General features: G+C 41.2%; 1 protein-coding gene across 3 annotated transcripts in view; it reads left to right on the forward strand.

The window, feature by feature from the left end:
- Window positions 1-786: 786 nt before the first annotated feature.
- STAU2 (staufen double-stranded RNA binding protein 2) overlaps window positions 787-26,548 on the forward strand; it is a 172,599-nt gene continuing 146,837 nt past the window's right edge. For 2 of the 3 annotated variants that reach the window (XM_050314964.1, XM_050314982.1), the window contains exons 1-4: window positions 1,088-1,193; window positions 20,271-20,478; window positions 21,529-21,659; window positions 26,334-26,493. In XM_050314964.1, coding sequence (XP_050170921.1) covers window positions 20,280-20,478; window positions 21,529-21,659; window positions 26,334-26,493 — 490 coding nt within the window. In that variant the 5' untranslated portion in view covers window positions 1,088-1,193; window positions 20,271-20,279. Of the gene's footprint in view, window positions 807-1,087; window positions 1,194-20,270; window positions 20,479-21,528; window positions 21,660-26,333; window positions 26,494-26,548 lie in introns of those variants that run through there. The other variant, XM_050314973.1, reaches the window with a different exon arrangement.

Raw genomic sequence — 26,548 nt, forward strand, 5'->3', positions numbered from 1 at the left:
AAACCTAAAACGTGGCAACAGGATCAATACTTCTATGATGGTAGAACCATAGGATTGTTATTAGTTGGAAGGGCATGGAAGTAGGGCTGTCCAAAAAATAGCAGCAAGTTACCCAGGACTTTATCTAGCTGAGCCGTGACAGTGTCCAAGGAGGGAGGTTTTGTGCCCATCTGGGGAAGGAGGACGTTTCAATTATGCGCCGTGGAATCTCCATGGCTGAACCTCCACAGCTGCAATCTCTGGCCCGCTTTCCTGCAGCCTCCCTCCAGGCAGCTGTAGGATAGCGCCCAGGAACTGCATCAGTTATCTTCCCCTTCAGAAACATGAGTTGCCCTAATTCTAGACAGAAAAAAAATTTGACATGAATCATGCTTATGAGTTTTTGCCGTCCTCCAAAACCAGCTGTCTCGGAGGGGAAAGGAGGTGAGAGGGGAAGCACGTCCTAGAGTTAGTGGTCCAGGCTAGAGCGAGACGAGTAACACCATCTCGGAGAAATAAAACCAGGTCCGTTCTCTGTTGCGCTGTGTTGTTTTCCCCCGCTCTCCCTGTATTCCTGCAAGCCATTATTTTCCTTTCCCTGGCGTTCAACCTCGCTCCCCGTTCCGCTCCCCGCGGCCCGATCCCTGCGCGGCGCTCCGAGCGGCCGCCAGGGGGCAGCGCCTGAGCGGCACGGCGAGCTCAGCCCCCCCTGTCAGCCCGGCGCGGCCCCGACGCTGCGCCCCGGCCGGGTCGGGGCTGCCTCCTGCGGGGTGCCGAGGCCTCTCCGTGCGGTGGAGCCCGGCCCGGCCCCGGCCCGGCGGGGGAAGGTGAGCGGGGACGCCGCGGGCCCCGCCGAGGCCGGGGGCGGGCGGGCGGCGGGCGCAGTTCCCGGCGCCGCCGCGGGGGGCGCTGCTTGCCGCCGGCCGGGCCGGGCGGCGGACGGGGCCATTCTGGCGGCGGGCGCGGGGGGAGCGCGGCGCGGGGAGCGCTCCGGGAGCGGCCCGGGGGCGGCGGGCGCGGCGGGGGCGGCAGCGGGAGGGGCCGGGGGCGGCGGGGCCGACACGCGGCGCGGGGGCGGCGGGGCGGGCGGCGGCGCCGGCGGAGGGCAGGGGGCGCAGTGGTTGGGGCCGGCGGCGGCCGCCGCGGCGGCGGGGTCAGTTCTCTTTAGTGTTTGCCGATGTTGGAGGCGTCTCCAAAGTGTCCCCGGGAAGCAGGTAACCGGGCGGGAGGAGGGAGCGGCATCGGCCGCGGTGTCCGAGTCCCCGTCCCGGCTGCCCGCTCCTCCCGCTGGCGCGGCGGCTGCCGGGCGAGGGCTCCGCCGGCCCCGGCGCCCCCGCCTCCCCGGGGCCGGGCGGGCGCTGCTGCGCCACGGCGCTGCCGGCCCGCTCCGCTCGGGCGGGGGGCGGTGGCACCGGCCCCGCCATCCGCCCCGGCGCCCCCGCCCGCCCCCAGCCGCCCGTCCCGGGGCGGAGGAGGCGGGCGGGGGCACAGGTGGGCAGCGCCGCCGCTCCGGGGGTGGCGGGGGAGCCCCCGCTGGAGCCCCTCGGCAGCTCCGCGCTCCCGGTCCGGTGCCGGCGGCGCCCGTTGCGCCAAGGCCGGGCCAAGGCCGGGCCGTGCGGCGGGGCTGGGATCGGCGGGGACCGCGCCGGGCCTGCCCTGCTCCAGACCCCAGAGAGGAGTTCTGTGCCCGCCGAACTTGCTCCTCGTCCCCTGGCCCGCCCGGCCCGGCGCGCCGCTGTGGCGATGCGTGGCCCCGGGGGCGCGGGGTGGCTGCTCCGCCGCCGGCGGGGCGAGGGGCGCTCGGTGCTGCTCGCCCGGTCAGCGGCGCGGACCTCGCAGCTCGGCCGCCGTGTGTTTGTACGTGTGTGTTAGTCAGTCCTCACTTCGCACATCTTGCGCTGCCCCCAAACTTCGGACAGGGCCCGAAACTTTGCCATCAGTGCCGGGCTCTCCCACTCCCAAAATGGATGTCGGCATCTCTCCCAAGCAATGGGCAGCGGAGCGGTTTGCCGGCCTTTGCCCGGCACGAGGGTTGTGAGGCCGTCGTTGAGATGGGATCCAGTGAAGATGCCTAGTCCAGGCTTCTCAGGAGCTTGGTGGCATTTTCCCATTGCTCAGGTGTCTCTGGTGGAAAAAAAGTTCATCTTGATCACAGCCAGGCCTGGAAGTCACAGCCTTGCTCTCCTGGGAAAGTGAGGGCTTCTTGGGGTGAGCTGTGAGGGCGAATCCTGCAGTGAAGCTGTTTGCCTCGTAGTGCTCAGGGGCCCACCAAAGTCAGTGATACCCAAGCAAAACATTTCTGACAGTGTATCTGCCCGCTGTTGCCTTATGGCCAGGAAGCTGTTTCTGTGAATACCAAGACTAAGCTGTTTCTGTGAATAGCAAGATGTAAGCTTCTCAAACCATGCTTGGAATGCTCCCTGTGCAACTACCATAGTACTAAAAAAAGTTTAGGATATACAGAAGAGTAGATAAAGCGTTGCTGTTGTAACCCCACTCTTTGCATGAAATATTGTCTTGAACAGTACTGAGGGATATGCATGAGTAACTACGGTGTTGCAAGGCACAAGTAAGGCTGTTTGCTCTGCCATAACTTGGTGTAGTTAAATTGCACTTCTGTCAGTGAGCATACATTGCTATATCTTGCTTACGTTACTAGTGGCATCAGCTCCACAGGAGTAAGGTCTTCCTCAGCTGTGTGGTAATTCCAGGTGAGCAGTTTACACCAGTGTAGTAATATTAATGTATTTAAGTCATTTGCTAACTACAGGGAGGTTCTATACAGGCTTTGTTGTGATATTGCTGCCTATGTAAACAGTGCCAGGCTGACAGATTTCTGAATGAAATATTTTTTTTTCTAGAAAGTCAGCAGCAGTGCAAGATTTCCAGTACTGATTTCCAGCCACTGAACCTTAGCTTTGACCTAGAAAAACTCTCTGAGAGAGATATTCCTCCTCTTGCCTGTCTTTGTGAAGATTCATGTTGCTGCCAGCTAGGAACAGGATTGAAACTGCCTGCTTGCTCATAGTTTATGAGGAGAAGGGACAATTCAGATTTTCTTTTCTTTGCAGACTACTTTTCAGCAACATTGTTCAGCTTTAGCCGAAGTCATCCAGTTTGGATTCCGCTCAGGCTGTAGTCTGGAGACCAAAGTCTTTATATATTCTCTTGCCAGCTTAAACTACCTTGTCCCCCAAGAGTTATGTCAAAATAATAAATTTGAATAATCTTGCACCCTGAATTATGATAGTAGATTATAAAGAAAATTTCAAGTTTTATTTGCAGGAAAACCTTATCAGAGGTCTTTTAATGACTGAAGCAAGTTTAAATAAGCATTTAACTCAGTTCCTTCCTTGGGGACAAAGATCAGGCTTGATTTTCCTACACAGGTTTATAAACTGGACTCTACCATAACCCTGTTTTACATTAGTGTGAATGTGGGAAGTGAATCAAATACTAGATGTTTTATTTGTCAAGTGTGCTGAAAAATGACCTTGGGAAGGTTAGGCAACAGGCTGTAGTGAAGCAGATCTTCTAATTCCAAGACTGCGTCTTTAGCCCTTAGGAAAGGTGCACCTGTCATGCTCTATCCAGACAGTTTGTTTTGACCTACCCGAAATATGTGGCTATTGACTTGTCAGTCTTTGAAAACACTGTAAAACTCTCATCAATTATGTCCAGTCCTTCATCCCGAAATATATCTTCTTATGATATCATCCTATTGGAGAGCTGGCCCTATAAAGTGTGCAGTTTTAGTGCCATTTTCTTTTGTGTATGTTTGGTAGATACATGAACATGGACTGTCTTCCACTGGAGTGCGAAGTATCTGCTTCCTCATGTGGGTCTCACTGATGTGGTGGGGAAGGACCTAACTCTGCATCTTTTTAGTGTAACTGAAACAGCTCATAACTTCTGTTAATGAGCCACCAGAGCTTCACTTTTCCTTCCCCTGCTTACACTGATTTCCTGTCAGCAACAGCAAGGTCTATAGGAAAAGTATTAGGCCTGTCTTTTGCCAGAACCAAATATTTTGCATTTCTAATCTTTAGATCATACATAGTCTGTATTTTTCACAATAGTTCTTGAATTTTCTCTCTCTTCTGAAAAGAAGAGAAAGAAAGGCAGGGAGTACCATTTGGTTGAGGCACCTAAAAAGCACAAGGCAGGGGTCCTGCAAAGGCAGGTCAGGGAATGGGGCTGGCAGTTTTGCTCAGGAAGGAGAGGATATATGGTGCGAGGGGGGGAATAGAATTAGTGGGAGTGCATGATAAAGTCTGTGAAGAGAGGAAATGGAACCTGTGTATAGTGTAGTTAATACAGACATACATATATATATATTAAAAATCAAGGGCTCTGTGTTTAGGGGGTCTGCTCGTTGTCAGCATTATCCAGCATTATCCAAAGTATGTTTGCATTAAAAGATCAAGAGTTCAGTAAGAATCTGAGAGATGTCTTGTCAGGCGTTGTTCTGGAGACTATTTAGAATAAAAAAATTGCATGTCACAATTCCTAATGTAAAAATGAACTTTGAAAAGCCATCTGTGGTAGTGTAATACTAGAGCCACATCTATGTCTGTAGCTGCTAAAGTTTATTCATACTTCATCTCAACAGAAAGTGTTATGTGGCTTGGGTTTTGTTTTGTTTTGTGTGTCTTTTTTGTTAAGCTGGTAGTTTTTGGAAAGTTTCCCAGCTATGAAATGTGTACTCCATGGTCCCAGTGGTCACCTGTGTCATACTGCGTCTTTTCATTTGCTTTAGTCAACTATACAGCTGTATAGTATATCACTAGAATGTTACAAATTTATTGATATTTAACCAAATAAAATCAAATTGCGAAATTTAATTTTTTCTCTGGTAAATAGCACTTTTTTCATATTAAATTAGTTGTGACTCCAGTATACTTCTGTTTCCCCATACTCTTGTACTTTAGTTGCCATTAAAATGATGGGACAGGGCACTTTAGACAGATTAGAATTCAGTTTTTGAGCTCAGATCCCCATTGGTGTTTGGAGAGGTCCTTGGTTATAACCAGTGTCCAAGTACTATGTCAAGTATGGGTTAACCTCCTGTCCTCACTTTCTGGGAAAAGATAGCTTACTAAGATTTTTACCAAAGTAGCTCATGCTCACTTGAAGGGTATGTTTACAGTCTCATCATCTTCTGAAAAATTCCGAAGGATCATGGTGGTCACACTTCCAGTTTTGCTGCTTGCCAGCTTTGAGGAAAGTGTTTGCCTCCAGGCTGAAGGAAATGTTTTTGGGTGTAGAAGACCAGATTTTCTGGAAAAGTTTCTTGTAATAGAAATGATCACCTGTTGGATCAAGGAGAGTTCTTTAAGAGATGAGTAATCTAATTTTTATTGCTATTGCTAGTCTTAGTTTCTTACTTTTGGCACCTATTATGTATTTGCACTTTCCAGTTGTCCTACAATGACCCCAGTTTAACAAAGCAGTTTTATACAAATATAAGGACTATACTAAACAGATTGGTGTCAGTAACTGAAATTGTCCAGATAAATAACTGACTGCAAGTGATAGTGAACTTCTTCCATGTCACTCAGATGGCACATCCATGCACTGATATATTTTGAAGGATGAAATCAAGATACACTGATCCTAAGATGCAACTGCAGAGCTGATGTAGAGCAATATTGAGTCACTTTGTAGTGTATCCAGTTCTGATACAAAAAGAAAAAAAACAAAACAAAACACAAAAATCCAACCAAATGGAAGCCCACCAAACCCCCACCCAAACCACTCTGTAGTAGTTTTGGCTTTGTTAGACAAGGTAAGAGCAAGAAATAATCTAAAATTTCTTATTAACATTTTGTTTGTTTGCTTGTTTTACTTTTTTCTCCTCTTCTGGTCCTTTTTCAGTTCTGGATAGTAGGTTGCTTTTTCCTTTCCAAACTGGAAAATATTTTCTTTGCTTTTTGTTTCAGTCTTGTATCTCTGATAGTACTTAAACCTGCCAGATTTGAATTGTGTTTCATCTGTGGTGGCAATGTCCATTCAAGGGGATATTTTGCTTAAGAGCATATACCCAAGAGACATTCCTTTTGTGCCTGTTTAGGGCCTGGGCTTGCAATGAATGATTCCAGAGGGATTTTCTTGGAAACTCTTCTCACCCTCTTATAATGCAGTGCAAGACACTTACTGGTCTTGTATGAAATGAGTGTCCTCTCAGCTTCTGTGTGGCAGCTAAGGATGTCTGACCTTTGTGAAAGGAGTGAGAAGCCTGTACTGGATCAGCAGGCGGGTAAAGCTCACCCTGGTTTCTCAGAGATATCTCTCAACATTCTGTCTTAGCTGAATCTACTGGGTTAGATACGGGATTTGACCTCTTCAAAAGGGAGAGTGATTTACTTCACTCCTCTTCACCTGGCCAGTTTTTATCACTTAGAGCCTTAAGCAAATGAAAACTCACTGAAGATGCCAAGACTGGATCCCATTTCCATGGGCTTTATGGAGTTGTCATTCGTGAGGGCGTTCTGGATGTGGATTTGTAGGCAACCATGGGTATTTTCCAAGCCCCAGGAGAAGAATTTAATGTAGCACTTTTCTTCAGCTGTTACATTACAGAGCTCTTGTGAAACTGGCCATTCCACAAATTACTGTCAGTGGCAGTTCAACAGAGAAGGTGGCTTTGGAGGTCTTTTTTCATGTGACCATTAAACTGCGCATAAAACTTTGACTTTTCTTGCTGGTTCTCTTCAAATCTTACTGCAGTCAGAGCCCCTCGATACTTTGTAACATTCGCCTTGATTACAGGAGTGTTATGAGAGCAAAAGGCTGCTGTAGCTGGCGAAACTTCAGTATATTTAAAGTATTTTAAAAGAGATCTGAACAGCACCTTGCCCATCCTGGATTTGAAATTGTTTCTTTTCTTGGACACAGTAGTAATTTGACCATTTTCAAGGCTTGTAAACCAACTCTGGGCTCACTAGGAGTTTTGACATTAGCACCAAAAATGTCTGGCGCTGTTTACCTTTGCTCAGGCACCTCTGGTTCCTCATAGGAGCAAGGGAAACATTGTTACTGTCAGACTAATGTAGCTAATATATCCGCGATACAGGGCAGGACAGAGCACTGAAGGTGAACAGGGTTAGCTGAGGCAGTTCTAGTTCCAGGGCCTACTTTGTTTTTCAAATGTGGGTGCCTTTGCTGTTGTTCTGGATTGCAGATCTCTGCTCCACAGCTCTGGGGTCTGCACTTCTATCTGAGCTTCTGCTACATGTCATTGCAATCTAGATGGATGTTGGATGGCCTTTGGGTTAAGAGCACTACCCTCCATTAACAAAAAACATCCTCTTTTGCAGGAGGTGAGACTGTGTTAGGCAGATACATGTAGCTAAATAGCAGGTGTTCTGTTGGAGATCCTAGAAAATAGGGTCCTCCTTCCCTTTTGAAGTGCTTTTTGTTTACTTGATTTTGGTTTTGAAGGTAAAGAGGAGGGAGTCTTAGTTTGGTAGTGAACAGAAGTGTTGTCCTTGCAAGTTCAAAAGCAAGTTTGTTATTTCATTCTAGTTTAGGGTGGTTCCAGAGTCACAAAAGCTAACTTTACCCTGCTGAGTCTAATGGCCTTGGAGTCCTGAAAGTACACTAAGTGGTGAGAAAGGCATTCCTTTGAAGGGCAGCTCAGAGTATCAACCACCCATCTGTTCTGTCTCCAGATAGTGAGACTATGCTGTTACGAACAGTGTTGCCATTCCTAATATATGGAAACTTCTTTTTCACTTTCACTCATTTCTAGGTGCTGTGTCCTATTATTTTTAATCATTTCATGTTAACACTGAATCAGGTTGCACTTTTAGCCAGAGTTGTCCTTTGTTTTATTTCTGACTCTATCTGGTGAAAAATACTTGAGAGAATTCCAGATTTTAATTCACGGTTTGTTTACATTTTTTTCCTGTAGTAGTTATGCTTATAACTTCCTTTGGTCTGGGGAAACAAGTTCTGAAGAATCAGCACAATGGATGAAGATTTGCTATTTTATTATATGTCTTCCTTGGCACTTCTAAACACCGGTGCATAACTTGGAGGAAGAAGCCTGGTTTTGTTATGCTGGTTCTGTGCCCTTACAGTGTGCTCAGTCTGAACGGGTGTCCTTTTACCAGCACTCTTCCCTTCTGTTCTTGGTTGTTACTTTAGTATCCTCCTTGCTGATTCAACTCCAGAAATTAACCTTTTGCCGTCCTGACAGTTGTGTGTAGCCTCTGTGCTGCAGCAGAATGTGTGCTCTGCATGTGCCAAGTTTTGAGTGTTTAGCTAATTCTTAGCACTGATCATGTATCCAGCAGTTTTTCTTCAGTGTTTTCTTTCTTTGCTGGTTCTGAAAGGATCTGTAAGTCTGCCACTAGGATTTTTTTCCTCTTCCTGGATAGTTAAAGTCTTCTATAATCTGTAGTTTCTTCCAAAGATAAGTAACTTATTTGATTGTGTTTAATTTTGCAACTTGATAATTTCTGTCCAAAGCATGGGTTTGCTACAAGGAATCAATAGGTGATTATGTCCTGGTAAACTTTGCTGAGTTGTTGATGATTCTTTTCATTCTCAGGATGCTTGAGGAATCTTTATTGATAGCTGCTTGCTGCATGTGGCTGGATGGGTTAGCTCCTTTGGTTTTCTCTTAAACTCTTTCAGGCACATGTTCTTCCCATCTTGTTTCTTGGAGTCCAGTGTTAGTTGCCACAGGTCAATGCTGGCTCTGTATGATCTGTTGCTGCTTTAATTTTTGGATTCTGTTTTCATTGTTGTTGAGTCAGGCCCGTGTCATAAATTTTGCAACATTTCAAGATCTTACCCCCAAACATAGCATATCTAAACTTAATTTTCTTCCATTGAAAACTTTGATTTTGTGCTTTTCTTTAGTCAGAGCACTTGGTAGGCCAAATCCAATACTCAGTAATTATTTTATCTTTATTCACTGACTGGGGAGAGCTGCACTTATAATAGGGAGGAGGCTTTTTGAATTCATTGCAGAACTTCTGATCTGACAAGGTACTCTATGCCTGTGAGCAGAGGCCCCATCCTGTCCTCTAGTGAGCAGTCTCTAGTCTCTGTATGAACTGTATGTTAACATTATCTTATATCCAAGTATTGCAAAACCTGTCTGTGGAAGAGTTGAGAGAAGGGGGAACTCCGGGAATGATTCATGAACAGGAGATGGCAATTTGACCCCAGCTGTGTCTGGGAGCTGGAACTTCTTGGAAGCCATATGAGGCTCCAAGGTGGGCACTCATCACTCTAGCTGTGAAATACTCTTTTTGTTTAAGTACACTCACAGAGAAGAAAAAAAGGCACATAAAACCAGAAATTTATGTGCTTCTAACAACGGAGCACAACACCTGCCACTTTGTCCACTGAAACCTCCTTCCCTGAGGATCTTGTAGCTGTTTGCTACAGGGAGATGGTTACAGTATGAGAAGGACTAGTAGCAGGAGATGTAACTTTTTTCAGATAAAAAGGCTTGTTTCTGCTACTTCACCAAACTTTGTTTTTACAAATTATGTGAGAAGTAGTTTCACACAGCTAGTCAAGGAAAACTGAGATAATTTTCTCAATTCCTTTAATAATATGCGATTTCTAGTTAGGGAATGAAGTCAAGAAGTAATTTTTGCCTGCTTCAGAACAAAATAACAATTGGAGGGATGTTTTACTTAGAAGATGATTATTTTGTAATTTAAAATCAGTCAAAGCTTATTGGAGATCTTGGGAATATAATATTACTTGTTATCACAAATTGAAAAAACCCCTGGCTTTTAGAAATTTATATGAGAGAAACTTCAAAATACTAATTAGATAAGAAACTAGCCTCTTGGAAGGAGCTCTATCTAATTAGACTCCAACATCATAAATAAGGAACCAATTACATCTTTGATACAAATGAGGGTGTAGCGGCAGTGTGTCAAATCTGAGTCATGTTTTTTTCATTTACTCACTTAATCCCCTTCTACATTTCTAAGCTGATGGTTGATTGTTAAACCAGTGGTTTAGGCTTCCCTTCTTTTCAAGTGTTTTCCTTCAGGAAAGCAGAGTAGCTCATTTTTGTTTACCTAAGGTGAATGTGGCTTACCTGCATCTGCAGCAAGATGGTATTATGGTGACTTTAAAAGTGTTACAGGTATGACTGTGTATCGCAGAGTGTCTGGGGAGATACAAGTTTTCTGTTTTCAAGAAGTCGTAGGTAATTTTTCAGTCATGGTAAGGAAGAGAGCTGATGAGTTACAGTACCGGACAGCCAGCTCTTGTGCTTTGGGTTAGTGCTTGCTCCCAGGTGCAGTAAACAAATACAAAGAAGGATATTACCCCCTACTGTTGGGCAATGTGTGTGTCCTGCCTCTGATCTGTAAGGCTTTATAGCCATCTATAAGCTAGTTTTCGGGATCTGCCTCAAACCTTGAGGCAAATCAGGGTTTTGGATGAGGAAGGCCTTCTACAAAGAAGGCTCTGATGATCACCTTGCTGTTTCATGGAGGAGTTTTGCATTTTCTTCTCTGCAATAATTCAGAGTATCCTGGCTCGGTCAAACTGATGCCTGTGTCTCAACCAGTGTTCTGTCTGGATGGTCCAGAGTCTTTTCTGGGCATAAAATTTGCAGTAGTTTGAGAACTGGGTTAGCTGACATTGCCTGTTGGAAATTTCCATGGCTTTTTTACCTTCTTCTCTGTTTTCTGGACAGCAGCAATAAATTGAGACAGACTTTCTGATGAGATTATCTTTGTAAGGTGGCAAACATTTATATAAACCAGACTAATTTTCTCCCTTGAGCTTTGGGTTATATACAAGTTGAAAAGCTTTGAGATGCCAAACTGGCTCTGTTTCTTTTGCAACGGATTGGTTTTCCTTATCTTTTAGTTTTCTTCTGGCATTGAAATCTTTGAGTTGATAATCTGGTTGATCTCCCTTATCATTTCAATACAGAATAGCAATCCTTTTTTCCCACCATGGTTCAAGATGAATATTAATAAAGTTTCTCTACTGTCTGTCTGTGAAGTCTCCACTTGAGTCTTCAAGTGGTTGTCTGGTATACACATGACCTGACTGATTCCTCTGTTAGAAGAGAAGGTTAGCCTTGTGTTACAGCCTGGGGTTGTTAGTTTTGCTGTACACAGTAAGATGCACTGTGGCCTGAGTTGCTCCTTTCTCAGCTTTTTCATGTCAGCCTTGCTGTTGCCAGGGGAAGCAAGGGAAGAGTTGCATTCCTGCCTGTCACTATGCCCCACTTTCTGTGAAGTTTCTCTTGTTGCTAGTTTTTATACTCCTACACATTTTCAAAAATGTGCAGTTACAGTCAGTGCTCTAACCTCTGCATTTTCCATCATTCCTTATATCTGAGGCAAATAAATTATAGATGGGGAACCTCTCTGCAAGGGAGCTTATTTACTTCTGTAATTGTGTCTGTTAGTTTTAATAAAGTCCATGAGCACTTACTTGTTGAAGACAAGTTTGGCAGTAGACTTTGGATAGGATTCAGTTGCCTGTATTTTTGGCATCTCATGCAGTTCAAGAAACTAAGTTACACTGTCTGCTCCTCACCTGCCACTGTGGTTGGCTAATCTTAAATTAGAAGGCTACTTGTTGATCACCTTGAATAACTCCCTGGGTCTTCTGGCTGTACTGACTAGTGGTGTAACACATTTCTTTAAACACATAAGTTATTACCATTTCATTGTCTCTTTATGCCAGGGTTTCTCTGAACTGTCTGCCCCATGCAGTGTCAGATATAGCATGGGTCTTCTGAGAGGATATCTGCTTGCTGAAGCAGCAGCTGATGGAATAGGCAGGTATCCAAATGTGATATCTCAGGATATCTCAGTTGGCGCTGGTAAACCATAGTAATTCAATGCTGTATTTCCTTTTACTCCAGTGGAGGTATAAACACCTTGCTTATATTTGTAAACCTAAATTATAGATGTCTTTAAGCATTACCTGAATCCTCATATCTCGCTGTACAGCAGTGCCATGCAGTATGGGTAACTGTGCTGGTGTGAGATACACTGTGCATGTAGATGGCCTTAGAGATTGCAGATTTTTCTTATTAGTTACTTGTCTTTTGCTGTAGTGGTGTAAGCAATTTACTACATCCAAAATGTTTGCTTATTATATTTACTCTGATGTATGCTATGTATTTCAAGTTGTATGAATCGAACCTTGGTTGAGGGTAAGACTTTTCTGTTCTAGCCCCCTTGCTAACATACCATAATTAAATGGTGGCAAAAGTTCCTACTTTTGGCCATTTTGTTGATTGAGAAAATCGTAGTTCTCTTTGATTCCATAATTAGGTACTTTATTTGTTGTTTGGGTTTTTCCTTTTGTTTTCAAAATTACACAAAACTATGTAAAGAGAGTTCTTAGAGAAGTATTGAATCAGTGACAGATAAAATAATATGTATTCCCACATAATGTTATTCTGTGATAATGGTAATATGTTCAATGATAAAGAGACTCATATGCTTTATGTAGTATCTTGGATCAACATCATATTGGAAATTAGGGAACCAGTATGGTTTCATGATGAAAGAAGTCTGTGAAATGAAACAGTTTCTACCTCAGTTTTCTGAGTTTTAAATCTTTTTCTTCTTGTTGTTGTTTTAATGTGCTTGCCCTGTGTAGTAATTCAAAAGGAAAATTTACCTGACTTCTGTTTGAAGAAGTGGCTGAAAAATATGAGTGCAGATTTTTGATTTGTTCCATTTCTTGATTTTTTTTTCTCAAAAATACCTTCCTGTCTTTTCTTAGAAAGCTTCTTGCTGATTGTATCTGGGAGTTGGCAAAGATGGTCCTCCACGGGTGATAGAATCTGAAAGTACGGTGGGATTTAGTGTTGTGACCCAGCATTCACTGCAGCCTCTTGGCCCTCCCTTGCCTTTCTGGGACTTTATCTACAACACTTTCCTGCTCCGGTCCAAGAGCAGAGGAAAGCACTTGCATGGAACTGTAGTATTTAGTTAGTCTTCAGGGGCTGGGTTAAACACTGAGCAAGTTGGGGAACTTTCATGTAAGCCTTGCAGTTCCTTCAGTTTTGAGTATTAGTCATTAATATTCTGTGTCAATTTATCTTCTCTTTCTTGTGCACTTTTGTCTTTGATTGTAAATCACCTTATACCAAACAACCAAAATGAAAGTTAGTGATTTCCCTCCCACACCTTACACTTTAGGAAAATAAAATGCTTTTAAGGTATAACTTCACTTGCTGTCATGTATTTCTTAGCTGTTAATTAGCTGGTAGTTATGTCCATATTTCCACTGAAATTAAGATTCTCCAGTGTAAGGCACTGTAAAAAAAAATAAGGAACCAGGCCACAGATTTCTGAAGATGGAGTCGTCGGGGATGAGATCACGGGTTTTGTATGGAACAGTGTGAAGGAGCTGAACTTCAGTGTATGTCATGACAGCAAAGCTAAGCTGATTAGCAGGAGTTGAAAGGGCTAATTCCGTGCACTCAGTCCAGGTCAGGAGTTTATGGCCCTCCTTGTACAGACACAGGCACTCCTCTTATGTTCCTCCTCACCTGCATGTGAACTGGTTCAGTGAGATAAATGGACAGGAAGTACTAACTTTTTGCTGTGGGGAGAGAGGATATGGGATTGTCTCCTGCTATGGCATCAAGTTATTAGATTGGTTTGATTGTTGGCAAACCAATCGTGGCAAGGCAAAAAGCAACAAAATTGATGGAGGAGCAAATGGGGAGGACAAACAGTGGGGACCAGCAGTAATATGGAAAAATTATGTATTTTAAAAGGTGTAGAGAGACACCCTGTGTGATTTCATGCATAATTTTCTTGATGTTACCTATTTAAAATGTGTAAATAAGATAAATTTTGTTAATAAGTCTGGATAACTGTCTGCTCATTGTTGCTTTAAATCCTGCTCTTGCTAAACTGTTACGGTGTGGCTGTCTCGTTACTTGGTTTTATAGAACATAAAAGATTGAACTAACAGCTGCTCTGAAGGTAATGCAGAGCTGTGTGTTTTCTGTCAATCCGTAATAAGCTGCTAGATATAACACAGTAAAAAGAAATTACAGAAGGCTTAGTACTTCTATAGTACTTTTTATATTAATGTCCATGTATGTATAAATATTGGCTGTAAATGTGAGAAATGGCACACCAGAAATATGTTTTACCTCTAGGCAGGTTTTTATCCTTTTGTTTATCTGAACAAGTGAAGTAGTATCAGAAGAATAAAAGAAGAATGGAAAGTTTAATGGAATTTGAAGGCTAAAACTAAAACCCAACCTTCCTTAGTTAGGAAGCTGCTAACTGTTAGGGTTCTGTGACTTGGGACTTTCCCAGAAGAATCATATTAACAACCTTCTAACCAAAGCAGGGGTTGGTCTGAAAAAAAACATTGAGGTGCTCCCTGCTTAGACACTGCCCCCAGTCTATTGGATTGCTGTTCCTCCACCTTTAAATATTTTCATTAATGATGTGGATGAAACAGTACACTTATTAAATTTGTGTATGCTATAAAGGAGAATTAAAAAATTTTGGAACTAGAAATAAAATTCAATGTGATCTTGAAAAATTGAAACGATTGTCTCTTTTTGCTTTTTTGTTTTGATTTGTTTTTTTCTTAATAAGAGAACTTAAGGAAGACAAGAACAGTCTTATTAGCTGCAGAACAGTCAGATTCACAGAGAACACAGGCTACAACTTGCTGGTAGCAGTTCTGCAGAAAAGAATCATTAATGGAATCATTAATGTAATACTGTTGTGAAAAATGGGCTCTGATTAGAATGTGTAAGCAGAACTCTTGGTTATTTTATAAAATAAAATACAAGGTATGTCAAGTAATTTTTTTTTGTCCAGCAGTGGCTGGCCCTCAGTTATTATCTTTGTAAAGCCCTTCACAAGTAAGCAGTACGTGTCATGTGTTAAATACTTGTACACAGATTAGATTTGGTGCACTGGGTTGTATGACAGAGCAGTGTGAAAGTGTGGTGACACCCTACTGCATTTTCACTTTCTGCATAGATGAAGTCCAGTCTTTTGTTTTGACTGTTCTCTGTGTTTTGGTTGTTCATAAAACAACTTGTCTTTCTAACATTGCTTTTTCAATTTTTCCACATTGTAAAAGTGTGTTTGGTTTGAAAAGTCATTGTTTATGTTTTCTGCCTTCTGTGGTGTATTATCTGATTTATCTGTCCTTGTTTGTTCAATTACTATGACATAGTCTAAGAATCATTTCAATTGAGCATTTAATTCTTATTTTATAAGATCTAAGTGATTAGCATTCCAGAAAAATACAATAAATAATAATATTCAGAAAAACTATAACGATTTCTTTATGTTGTGTGGTGCTTTTTTTACATGATACAAGTGTATTCACAGTTGTAAAAAATATCCTGCATCTCTGAGTTAGTGTTTGTACTAGGTTTGCATGACCAGGTTTTGCTACCAGGGGAGCTACAGGGTGGCTTCTGTGAGAATTTGGCAGGAGTTTCGCTTATGTCTGAAGGAGCCAATGCCAGTGAGCTCCAAGATGGACCTGTTGCTGACACGGCTGAGCTCATCAGTGTAGGTGGAAGCAACTCTGGGATAACGGATTGAAGAAGGGGGAAAAGCTGCTGCACTACAGAAACTGCAGCCAGAGAAGAAAGGAGTGAGAATATGTGAGAGACAAAATTCTGCAGACACCAAGGTCAGTGCAGAAGGAGGGGGAGGAGGTGCTCCAGGCACCAGAGCTGAGATTCCCTTGCTGCCCGTGGTGCAGACCACGGTGAGGCAGCTGTGCCTCTGCAGCCCATGGAGGTCCATGGTGGAGCAGAGATCCACCTGCAGCTCATGAAGGACCCCACACTAGAGCAGGTGGATGCCCAAACGAGGCTGTGGCCCTGTGGAAAGCCCCTGGTGGAGCAGGCTCCCGACAGGACCTGTGTCTCCAAGGAGAGAGAAGCCCACACTGGAACAGGTTTGCTGGTAGGTCTTGAGACCCCGTGGGGGGCCCATGCTGGAGCAGCCTGTTCCTGAAGGATGGCACCCTGTGGAAGGAATCCACACTGGAGCCGTTCATGAAGAACTGCATCCTGTGGGAAGGACTCATGTTGAAGGAGTTCATGAAGGACTGTCTCCTGTGAAAGGGACCCCAATCTGGAGCAGGGGAAGAGTATGAGGAGCCTTTCCCTGAGGAGGATGGAGTGTCAGAGATAACCTGTGATGAACTGACCATAATCCCCATTCATCACCCTCCCGGTTGCTTTTGGGCGAGGAAGTAGAGTTCAGAAGTGAAGTTAAGCTTGGGAGGAAGGGAGGGGTGGGTGGAAGGTGTTCTTAAAATTTAGTTTTTATTTCTCGTTATCCTACTTTGATTTGAATGATAATAAATTCAACTAATCTCCCCAAGTTGAGCCTGTTTTGCTTGTGATGGTAACTGGTGAGAGATCTCTCTGTGCCCGTATCTCAACCCACAAGCCTTTCATTATATTTTCTCTCTCCTGTCCAGTTGAGGAGCTGAGTGACAGAGTGCCTTTGGTGGGCACTGGTGTCCAGCCAGGGTCAACCCACCACAACGTTGTGTTTCATGACATATAAGAAAAATGAATGGAATATTTGACAGCAATATTTTCACTTCAAAATGTGAGGCAGTTTTGTTTTATCATTTTAATACGAGTTTATTTTGGTTGGGTCATTTTTATTGTGGGAGGAAAATTCACAGCTTGTACGTAGTTTAATTGGAAAGTTAATACCAACTGACCCCGAGATTAGCTCAGCTGGTTAGTGCATGCTGCTTATAATAACGAGGTTGTTGGTTCAATCCCCATATGGACCATTTACTTAAGAGCTGGACTCGATGATCCTTGTGGGCCCCTTCCAACTCAGAATATTCTGTGATCTGTGAACTGTTTAATGAAACCTGTGTAGCTGCCTTTGTACAAAGTGCTTTCAAAAGCAGAAGTGAAGTAAAATGCAATTCTAGTGTATTTGCATCCCTTTTCATGCCTGCTGTAGTATTTCTATTGCAGCTGAGTAGGTTAGACTAAGAGGCAAAACCACTGCAGCATCTCATAAGGCACCATAAGCCCTGGAGTACAACTTTACAAAAATGACAGCACTTTGACTTGCAGCCTTTGACTGGGTAGACATGTATGTGATTAAGACTTTAATAAATACCATGCTGTGGTGATTTGGCACGGAAGCTGACAGCTCAATGAAGACACAAAGCTGTGCAGTCCAGCTTTCTCCAAGAGGTGCAAGTGTCTTGCTCTTGCCAAGCAGCAAGAGAAGCTCCTCTGGAGACACTTGGGAGGTAGCAGTTTCCAAGATTTGCATTGGGTTAACCACCTGAAGTGAGGTGTAGAGGCTTTTCGAATTGTATTCATAGTATAATAAATTAACTATCCCTTTTGTGTATGCCAGATTTTTCAAAACTATCCACATAGAAGATTTAAAAATATTTTGATTATATAACTGCATTTCATCTCCGAGCAGCTTAGTGAAATCTCTCTCTCCCCCAGGTCCTTCATTTTATTATGTAGCAGCATATTTTATTATGTACTCTGTGCTTGTGGCTGGAAGGCCCCATAGTGTTTTTACCTCACTGCTTATAAAACAACACTGGTGTATGTATATAAGCAAATGTAAAGGGAAGGTGGGACATATAGTTTTTCTCCCCTTTTTGTCATGACATCGAAGATTAGTTCCTTGATAGTGAGAAAATGACATGACATCACTATATTAACTGCATTCCCTCTGTTGATTCTCTATACTAGTTGGAATTTTTAACTGATTACAAGTTTAATGTCTCCATAGCTCATCTACTTAAGAGTTATTCCCTACAGTTATATTATATATTATTACCAGAACATCTTTTTTTGTACAGAATTTATGAAATAGTGACAGTTTCTCATAGGAGTTCTGTTGCTTTAGATATATAAGAAATGTCCAGCACCCAGTATCTTATGATTTTATTCTGATTTCACAGTTGAGTTTTCTACGTACTTTACTGTAGGACAAAGGGCGTCTTTTTTCTAAAACTTTATCTTGTTCATTCTTACTTTTCCTTGATACTATTCTCAAACCAATTTTTTTTTTTAATCCTTAATAATAAAGTATCCATCCTACAATTTCTCCCTTTAGAACATTATAATATAGAACATAGTATTTTATTTTGTTATTAATAAATTCTGATTTCTTGAAAAATAAACTTGCAAAATACTAGAAGCTGAAACAATAATTCACAACTGGCAGGGCCCAAGACTAGGTGTTCAGTAGTATCTCATACACAGCTATTTGAGTGATGCCTTTCTCATACTTGTGTTAATAAGCTGAAATGCTGCAGATACTGTGAGTTTCTTAAACTTCAGTTATTGTGATGATATTTCTTATTATGTTGGTTTCATTTTAAATAAGTTTAAAATGTATGGTGTGATTTTGCCATCATTGGCTTTGATGTTTACAATTAAGAAACTTTTTCAATTAATTCTAATCTATACTAATGTATTTTAAAATCAGAATTAAACACACAGTATACCAAAAATTTCTGTAGTTATACACCTTCTCAGTCTTTAAGTTAGGCCCTTCTAAGAATATTGCTGTATTGCATGACATTTGCTGTGAAGTAACAGTAGGTTTTTTACCTACTGTTTTAGTATGAATTTAGTCCATATTTTTTGAACACATAAAGTATTTGAATATATCTCAGCTAACTGCATATGTATTTTTAAAATCTGTGGCTGTTAATAATTTACTGAAGATACTTATGAAAAGAGCAAGTGATTGCATCTCAACTTCATTTTTTTTTACTTCTGCTTTTTCAGAGAATTAAATTGGTGGTCTGTCTGTCCTCAGTAATAAAAATGGCATTCTAATCTGAACCTCTTCTCCAAAGCACAGAGTCACAGCAGTAGGATTTATTATTTTTATTATACTAGTGCAACTGTGCTAAAGGACTTGTATCCTCTGTGGTGTAATGAGTGATTTGGGATCTTTGTGCAACAATACTGTCCCTCTGAGTAAAGATACTTGGATATTTTTTAATGGATGAGGTGTGGGAGAAGCAAAAATACTGATTGTAATCGAAATTTTGTCGATAGTTGTGCTCACTTCAATAAGTCCTTAGTTAAAAACTTTTTTAGGTGTTGAATGGGATTTTTGCTTAGGAAGAGAGAATTAGCCCAGCAGAGGTGGCAAAGAGCTCCTTCCCTCCCTGCCTCAGCCGGTGGGATCAGAGCTGATGCTGGGAGAGGTCCCTGTTCCCCAGGGACCACTAGTTGATTGTCATGGGTTTCATCTCTTTATCCACTATATGCAGATCATCTCGTGTATGAACCCTGAATAACACAGTCTGTGTCCATGCTACTGAATAAAATATATCATCCTGCTCCTTATGCCAAGAGGAGAAGCCCAAGACTTTTGCCCAGATGAGTGAGAATGACTGTTCCTTGTTTATTAGAGTGGACTGTCTGGGATGCCTGCTGGCCTCTGAACTGCTCCTCTATGGTATTTGCAGCAGGAGTTTTTAGCCAGTGGCCAAAATTTTGCCAAGGGGCATACTCTCAGTGAATAGTATGAAGGAGCACTGCCCTGACCCTAGTTATGTGTGTAGGCATAGCCTGAGAACAGGTATTGGCAATGAGGGAACTAATTTGAGAAGGCAAAAAGACACAATGAGTACCTGGCATATTCCAGGTAAATGCTTTAGGCATGGGGTTGAAGGCTAGTTTAGGAAGTCCTGATACCTGTGCTAGTAATTTATACAAAGATTGAAGTACTCCACCAGTTGACTGTAGGAACAGTTATTTTTTTCAGAACTCGCATCTTTGGTGGGGTTTTTTGTTTATTAGCACTTTCTTCTTATATTTTTTTCTCTCTTCTAGTTTGATAAAAAGCAGAAAAAAATAGTGATTTTTCTCTTGTGGCCTTATTTGATATTTTATGTGCACTTTACTGGAAAAACAATAGCAAAAGATTGCTATGGCAGTTTGTTGCAAAGACAGCAAACTTCTCTTTTGAAGAAATTGGCACATGCTAATCTTATCTGCTGAATAATTATATGGACTTTTATTCTATAATAGTTATTCTTCCTACTGTATTTCAGGCAGGGTCACCCCATTGTTGAACAACAGAACCTGGAGCCAGGCCATGTGGATTCTTCTCTAGTGATGTTCTTTGGCTCTGAGCTCTGTTTCTCTGTGCATCCGTTTGGAAGTAATGTTTGCAGAGGCATGACTTTTGGGGACAGTTTAGTGACCCAGATCCAGGAGGAAAAAGAAGTGTTGCTAGTTACACTACAGTCATTTGACATTCAAAATGCAAAGTGCCCTACTGATAATAATTTGTTTATTGCAGTGACAGGCAATGGCACAAGTTAAGATGCAGACTACAGCAAACCTGTCTGGACCCACCATGTCCCCTATGGTGCTACCCCTGCCAGTTACAACTACAAATACACTGAGTCTACCGTCCTCAATGAACGGATCCATTTCGGAATCAGCTGCCAGCTGTAGCAGTCCTACTGCCAGCCTTGTCGATCCTGCGCCTTCGAACAACTCACCAGGTAGGTTGGTCCAGGTATATTTTCTTCAGTGGTCAAATGAATTTTTTGATGACTTTTTAATTTAAAAAAATAAATAATTAGGTTCTTAAGAGGATTAAAATAATAATAAAAAAACCCAAGCACCCATAGAAAAATATTTTGGCTAAATAAACTGTTTACGGAGTTTAGTTTCTTTAACTGAAATCAGACTTACGGTGAAGTGTTGATCAATGATATAAAAGCTCAGAAAAGAGCATGTCTATTTTGTCAAATTCTGAGTGTATCTTTTATAGAAAAGTTTTAGTGGTGCAGGAAGGTCTCCAAGTTTATTTCTCTTCCCTAGAACAGAATGTCTTCTGGCTACTTGGCAGTATTTGGTGTTTCCTTTGTAGCCTAATAAATGCTGCAGTTCCTATGCTGAACTGGGTATAAAATGCAGAAATGTTTTTCTAAAAATCTAAACAAGAAATGACCGTGTGTGTTAGGGATAAATACAAATAAATTGGAAAAAAAAATTGCAGGAAGTTAAGTGGTCTAAAAAAAGCAGAACAAAATCCTTAAAGGAAGAGGAGAAGTGTTCTTAGGGAGTACTCTGAGACAGAAGGCAGGCAGAAGCAAGTGGGGGCCACAGAATTTCATCTATTTCATCTATTGTATTTGTCTCATAACTCTTACACTATCCACTACTGCTTCAAAGTTTTGAGAAACCATTCTGGAATAGCAGTTAATTCCAGGACCCAGTATATTGCTGACAGTAAACTTTGGTGATGTAGATGATGTAGAATATATATATGTTCCCCTACACTGTCATGTGTCATAGATACATTTTGGAAATAAATAGTTGTTGGGGTTTTTTAATTGCATGTAATCAAAATTTTTGTTGTAAAATCATAATCATATTCTCATATGATTAATATTTAAATGGTATTTAAGCATTGTATTTAGCATATGTGCAAAACTTGTATTTTAGCCAAAGTATTTTCTTTTCTAGTCATGCTGCTTTTGCAAAGCTTTGCAAAGTTGTGAAGAATACATTTCTCCACAAAAACTTTACAGACTCTTTATTTACAGCTCCTCTCCAAGATAACATGGCAAACCCCAAAGAGAAAACTCCAATGTGTCTGGTAAATGAGTTAGCCCGTTTCAATAGAATTCAACCCCAGTATAAGCTTCTGAATGAAAGAGGGCCTGCTCATGCCAAGGTAAGGTCACAGTTCCAGGTGATGAGCCATACCTTAAATGCTGAACTGAGAATGTCATGGTTTGGACAAGTGTGCTTGTCAAGCTTGTCAAACCCAGCTACATTTCTAGTGTAAGGGGTTTCTTACTGTTCTTTATTTTTGCCTTTTTTTTTTTTTTTTTTTTTTTTACATTTTCAGGAAGTATGCCTGTATTTCTGTTTAATTCCTGTAGATCGTTTTGTACCTTACTTTGACTTTCATCTTTGAGTTTCTATTTGTTGGTCTTTATAAAGACCCTGTGAAAGTCTTTTCAGGGTGTCACCACCCTTTCTTAATCTTTAAGGAGCATTTACTTTTTTAGGCTGGATGAATCTTGCTCCCCAGTCAGCATCCCTTTGGTAACTACCTACTAGAAACGAACTGCCATTTGTTTCATGGTAGTGCAGATGATGACAAAGGTAGTTTGTGACATGCTTATTGACACAATTCTGTGGCTATAAAGTTGATACTCTATCTTTGGATCTCGCATTGTAGAACACAAACTTTATTATTATGCAACTTTAAGACATATGGTGATATTAAGGCTCCTAATACGGTTATAGCATTAAAGTTTCTGGTGAACTGACATCTAATTCTGGTCAGTTCTCATATCAATTTGGATATCCAACTTAATAAGTACAAATTAGGTTGCTTTCAGATCCTGGGGAACACAGAGGAATATTCTCATGACATAAAATTTTCTAATATAATTTTGAATTTCCTCCCTGGGTGGAAGCAAACTAGGGGAGGAGAAAAAACCCTGGAAAATGCCAAGAAAGATGCTGGCATAATTAATAACTGCCTAGTATTGTACCTAGTATATATGCCTATATATGTACCTAGCATTTCTAGAGTGGCAAAATTGCATAAGACAGTGGGGTCACTCTGCAGATTAGTAACAGTTTGAGCTCGTCATAGGCTATCTCTGTGCCATTACCCCTTGTTTCTGAGTTGCACATTATGTTGTCAGCAAGCGCAGAGTGCAAATCACTGACCTGGTCTGGCTGGCATTCCTGAATCTGTTAATGCTGGTGGAAATGATGTCAGCAGGTGTGAGGCCGCTGAGAATCAGAAAGCTTTTAGGATCCCACATTCAGCATCGAAATTGAAGTGCTCTTTCTGTTCCTGGAGACATTTTGGTTCTACGGGGTACTCTGGTTGGTTGGTTTTAGGTTGTGGCATCTTAAATCTGTTGGGCTTTCTGTAATCTTTCGCTATTGTGTTGTATATTTATTTTCTGTGAAATAAGAAGTGCTTTGGTTGTACTAAAAGGTGTGGGTTTGGCTGTTTACATTTCTCAGCAGTAAAGATATTTGAGTTATATTACATTCATGTTATACTTAAAACCTTATCAGGACAAGAAATAGTTCACATATGAGATGGGGGGCCTCTTCTTCCAGGCAACTGTTGACAGGACAAGAGGACAAGGTTCAAGCTGTGCCAGGGGAGGTTCAAGTTGGACAGAAAGAAGAATTTTTTTTCAGTGATAGAGTGGTTAAGCATTGAAATGGGCTGCCCAGGGAAGTGGTGGAATCACCATCTCCAGAAGTTTTCAGGAAACAAATGGACATGACATTTAGTGCTGTGCTTTAGTTGGTATGATAGTGTTCAGTCAAAGAGTGGACTTGGTGATCTAAGAGGTCTTTTCCAACTTTAATGATTTTATATTTGCTACTACTTTTAGAGGAACTAATATAGTTGAAATTACTTGAGTCTGCATTAGCTGCATTTTTGAAAGCCAGATTTTCAATAGATTTCTTAATTTTTCAGTTTTTCAGTTCACCTCTTTATTTTTAGTTGCACTCACAGTGGTCAAAATATGCAGATATGTGCTCTGTAGACTCAGAAGAATATTGTCTGATTTTGATCTCTGCAGCAAGAGACAAAAGAACAAAGGTGATATTAATAAAATTATGCAGACTTTGACCTGTGAAAAGCAGACAATTTAATATGACTCTTAGCAGCTTAGTATAATGTCTTGCTAGTATATGATGATATACCTGACAGAATATGTGAAACAGAGCTGAATTTGTCCTGGAAAGCATGACCTGGAGGATGTAATGCTGCTGCTGCTCTTTGCCATTTAAGGAGCTTCTCACGTTGCTTTCCTCCTACACATACTCTGTTCCTGTCCAGTAGTGGTTTTCATGATTTTCTGAGACACGCTCTACAAGACAGCTGTCTGTGTTGTGACCACAAATGCTGGTAAATTTTTATATCCTTTTTTCTAGTTGTCTCTGAAAAGTAAGTTTTGGCAATTGGTGTGAAATGGGAAACTAGAAACAGTGGAGTTGGGAGAGAAGTGGCGTGTCCTGACAGTGCAGTTAGGGTTTCTAGGAGTTTGCCCTCCAGGTGGATTCTTCATCATAAGAAAAGTCAGAAAGTCTTTTTTAGCAGAAATGATGTTTTTGAGTATGTTAGTCAGATTGATCATGTCTTCTGTCCTTCTATGTCAGTGTTATTTCAGGACACAAATTTAAAAGAAACAGTGGCAAAAGAAAGTGGGTAGTGGTAGAGAGAAGAGGGAAAGGGGTAAGGGGGGTGTAGCACTTCAAAGGGCTGGGAAAGAGGAGAGACAGTTTTACATAGGAGTGAAGAGGGAAGAATTGCCAGAGCTAAAAGTGATTGACCTTGGAAACACAGCAGAGTGAAAACAAGCACAAGCATGTGGCCTTTGCATTTCTGCTTTCTAGACTTCAAGTAAATGAGGTTTGGTGTAAGAAATAGAAAATTCCTCAGAAAACTGGTGAGAAATGTCTCTCAATCAATAGCATAACTGTTAGCTCTGGTCTTGCAGGACTTGAGTGTTTCATTGGCTGCTCCAGAGTTTGGGTTTAGGCAGTTTTATTCCTGTAGTTAAAGGATGAAACCTACTACTGTATGTGGGTTTTTGCAGGAGTTTTTTTGACAGATAGGTTAAGTGAGAAGGTTAGAGCTGACTGCAGAAGTTTACTGAGCAAGCCCTTTCTTATCTTGAATTTCTGTTTTGTGCTCTAAGCACTAAGAGGAGAGTTATAGGTAGACAAGTAGCCGTTATTACTCATATATTCATTTAAATTAGAGATTATTCTCCTATAAAAATACTACACTGATACTTTCTTGAAAAATATAAAATATATGAACTCCAGATCCAGAAATCAAATTTCAGTTCTTCTAGTAATAATTATGTATGTTTGTAGGTAATTTATATAACTATGGGTATTTAATACCCAGTTTAGCTTTCAGGTGGGAGTAGGGTTTAGCAGATTGCAAAATTAAGAGACTATTTCTTTCTTTCTCCTTGTCTGTGAGGAAATTGTCATAGAAAAAAGGACATGGCAGTAGGAACTGTGGTATGGGGACTTGCACTATGCTTCTGAAAATTACAGTAGCCAAAACTCAAGCCTGTAATTAAGACACAAATATGTGTTTGTAGAATTCAGTTTGAATTCACCATGGGCATGTGCACAGGGCTAAGGTGGGATGCACATACATACTCGTGCTCAAATGCTTGTTTGTAAGTACATGCTAAATGAAAATATGTGCAAAGACACATTTAAAGTCTTCTCACCATGTCCATCTTTAAATACCTCGTCCTGGATCTGGCAAGTTTAAATAATTAAAAAAATTACAGGATTGTTGAAATGAAAATTTTACTTTATATATTGTTCATACTAATATGTAGATATTTTTATGTTGCCTCAAGTAAGTTGGTCTGTTTTCTGAGGTGGGTGTATCTTAGTTTACTGTGTTTATCTGACTGTTAAGTCCTGCCTTATGTCTAGGGAATTTATATGGCAAATATATTGAGTTCTTAGCCTTTCTCCTCTTGTTCTTAGATGTTCAAATTTAGACAAAACATGTTTGTGTAATACAGAAGACAGATTCTATTTAATATCTTAAATATGCATTGAGTTTTATCTGCACAATTTGCACAGCATAGATACTATTTGAAATAATCCTCTATCACAAATTTTGAAATAGAACTTTTTTATCAGTTAGTCTGTATCTGAACTCTGGATGTTTCTGGTTCCTGTCCTCACTATAGATTTTACATTCAGAACTGCAGTTCCATTAAAACGGATAATATTTATTTTCTTTCTTACTCTATTTTTTGAATGTATTTGAGTGGTGACTCTTATCCTAACAATATGCATTATTTTTAGAAATCAGGTCATGTGAGAAGTTCCTTCACTGTGTAACACTATTTGGCCCAAATTTTCTGCTACCTTGAGGAGTGTGCAGTCATTTATACCCATTCATAATTATTACAAAATTATTTTTTTTTACCTCAGTGGCATGTTTAGTACCTGTTTTCCACAGGTAAAATGACAAAACACCCTCAAATATATGAAAAAAATGTGCTTTTAGCTGACCTGTTTATAGTCTTTCAAGAGCAGAGGATGAGTTTGCTGTTATTATTACTTGGTTTAAATATTATTCTGTTCTTTTATAGCTGACATTAACATTATGCTATTTAACTTTGTAATTTGAAAGGCCAAATGTTGCCCACTGATAAGGTCTAACTCATCTTTGGAAGAATCAGATGCATTATCTGGGAGTTGAATCCAATGAAAAGAGAGCATGGTTTCTCTTCAGCCCTCGAAGTTTTTATACAGATCGGTCTGATCCACATTGATGATCTTGCCAGTGTTTACCTGTTCTTTGTCTTTGAAGATGTTCACGGTGCAGCTGACTCTTGGAGAACAGACATGGGAAGCTGAAGGAAGCAGTATTAAAAAGGCCCAACATGCTGCTGCTAGCAAAGCATTGAATGAAACTACCCTTCCCAAACCAACGCCTAGACCACCCAAAAATAATGTAAACAATAATCCAGGTATGACAATTTCCTCTGTGTGTTAAATCTTGTTGAAGTGTTGGGTTATTATACC

The sequence above is a fragment of the Myiozetetes cayanensis genome, unplaced genomic scaffold (genome assembly GCF_022539395.1).
Source record: "Myiozetetes cayanensis isolate MyiCay16 unplaced genomic scaffold, myiCay2020 scf1, whole genome shotgun sequence".
NCBI classification, from domain to species: Eukaryota; Metazoa; Chordata; class Aves; order Passeriformes; family Tyrannidae; genus Myiozetetes; species Myiozetetes cayanensis.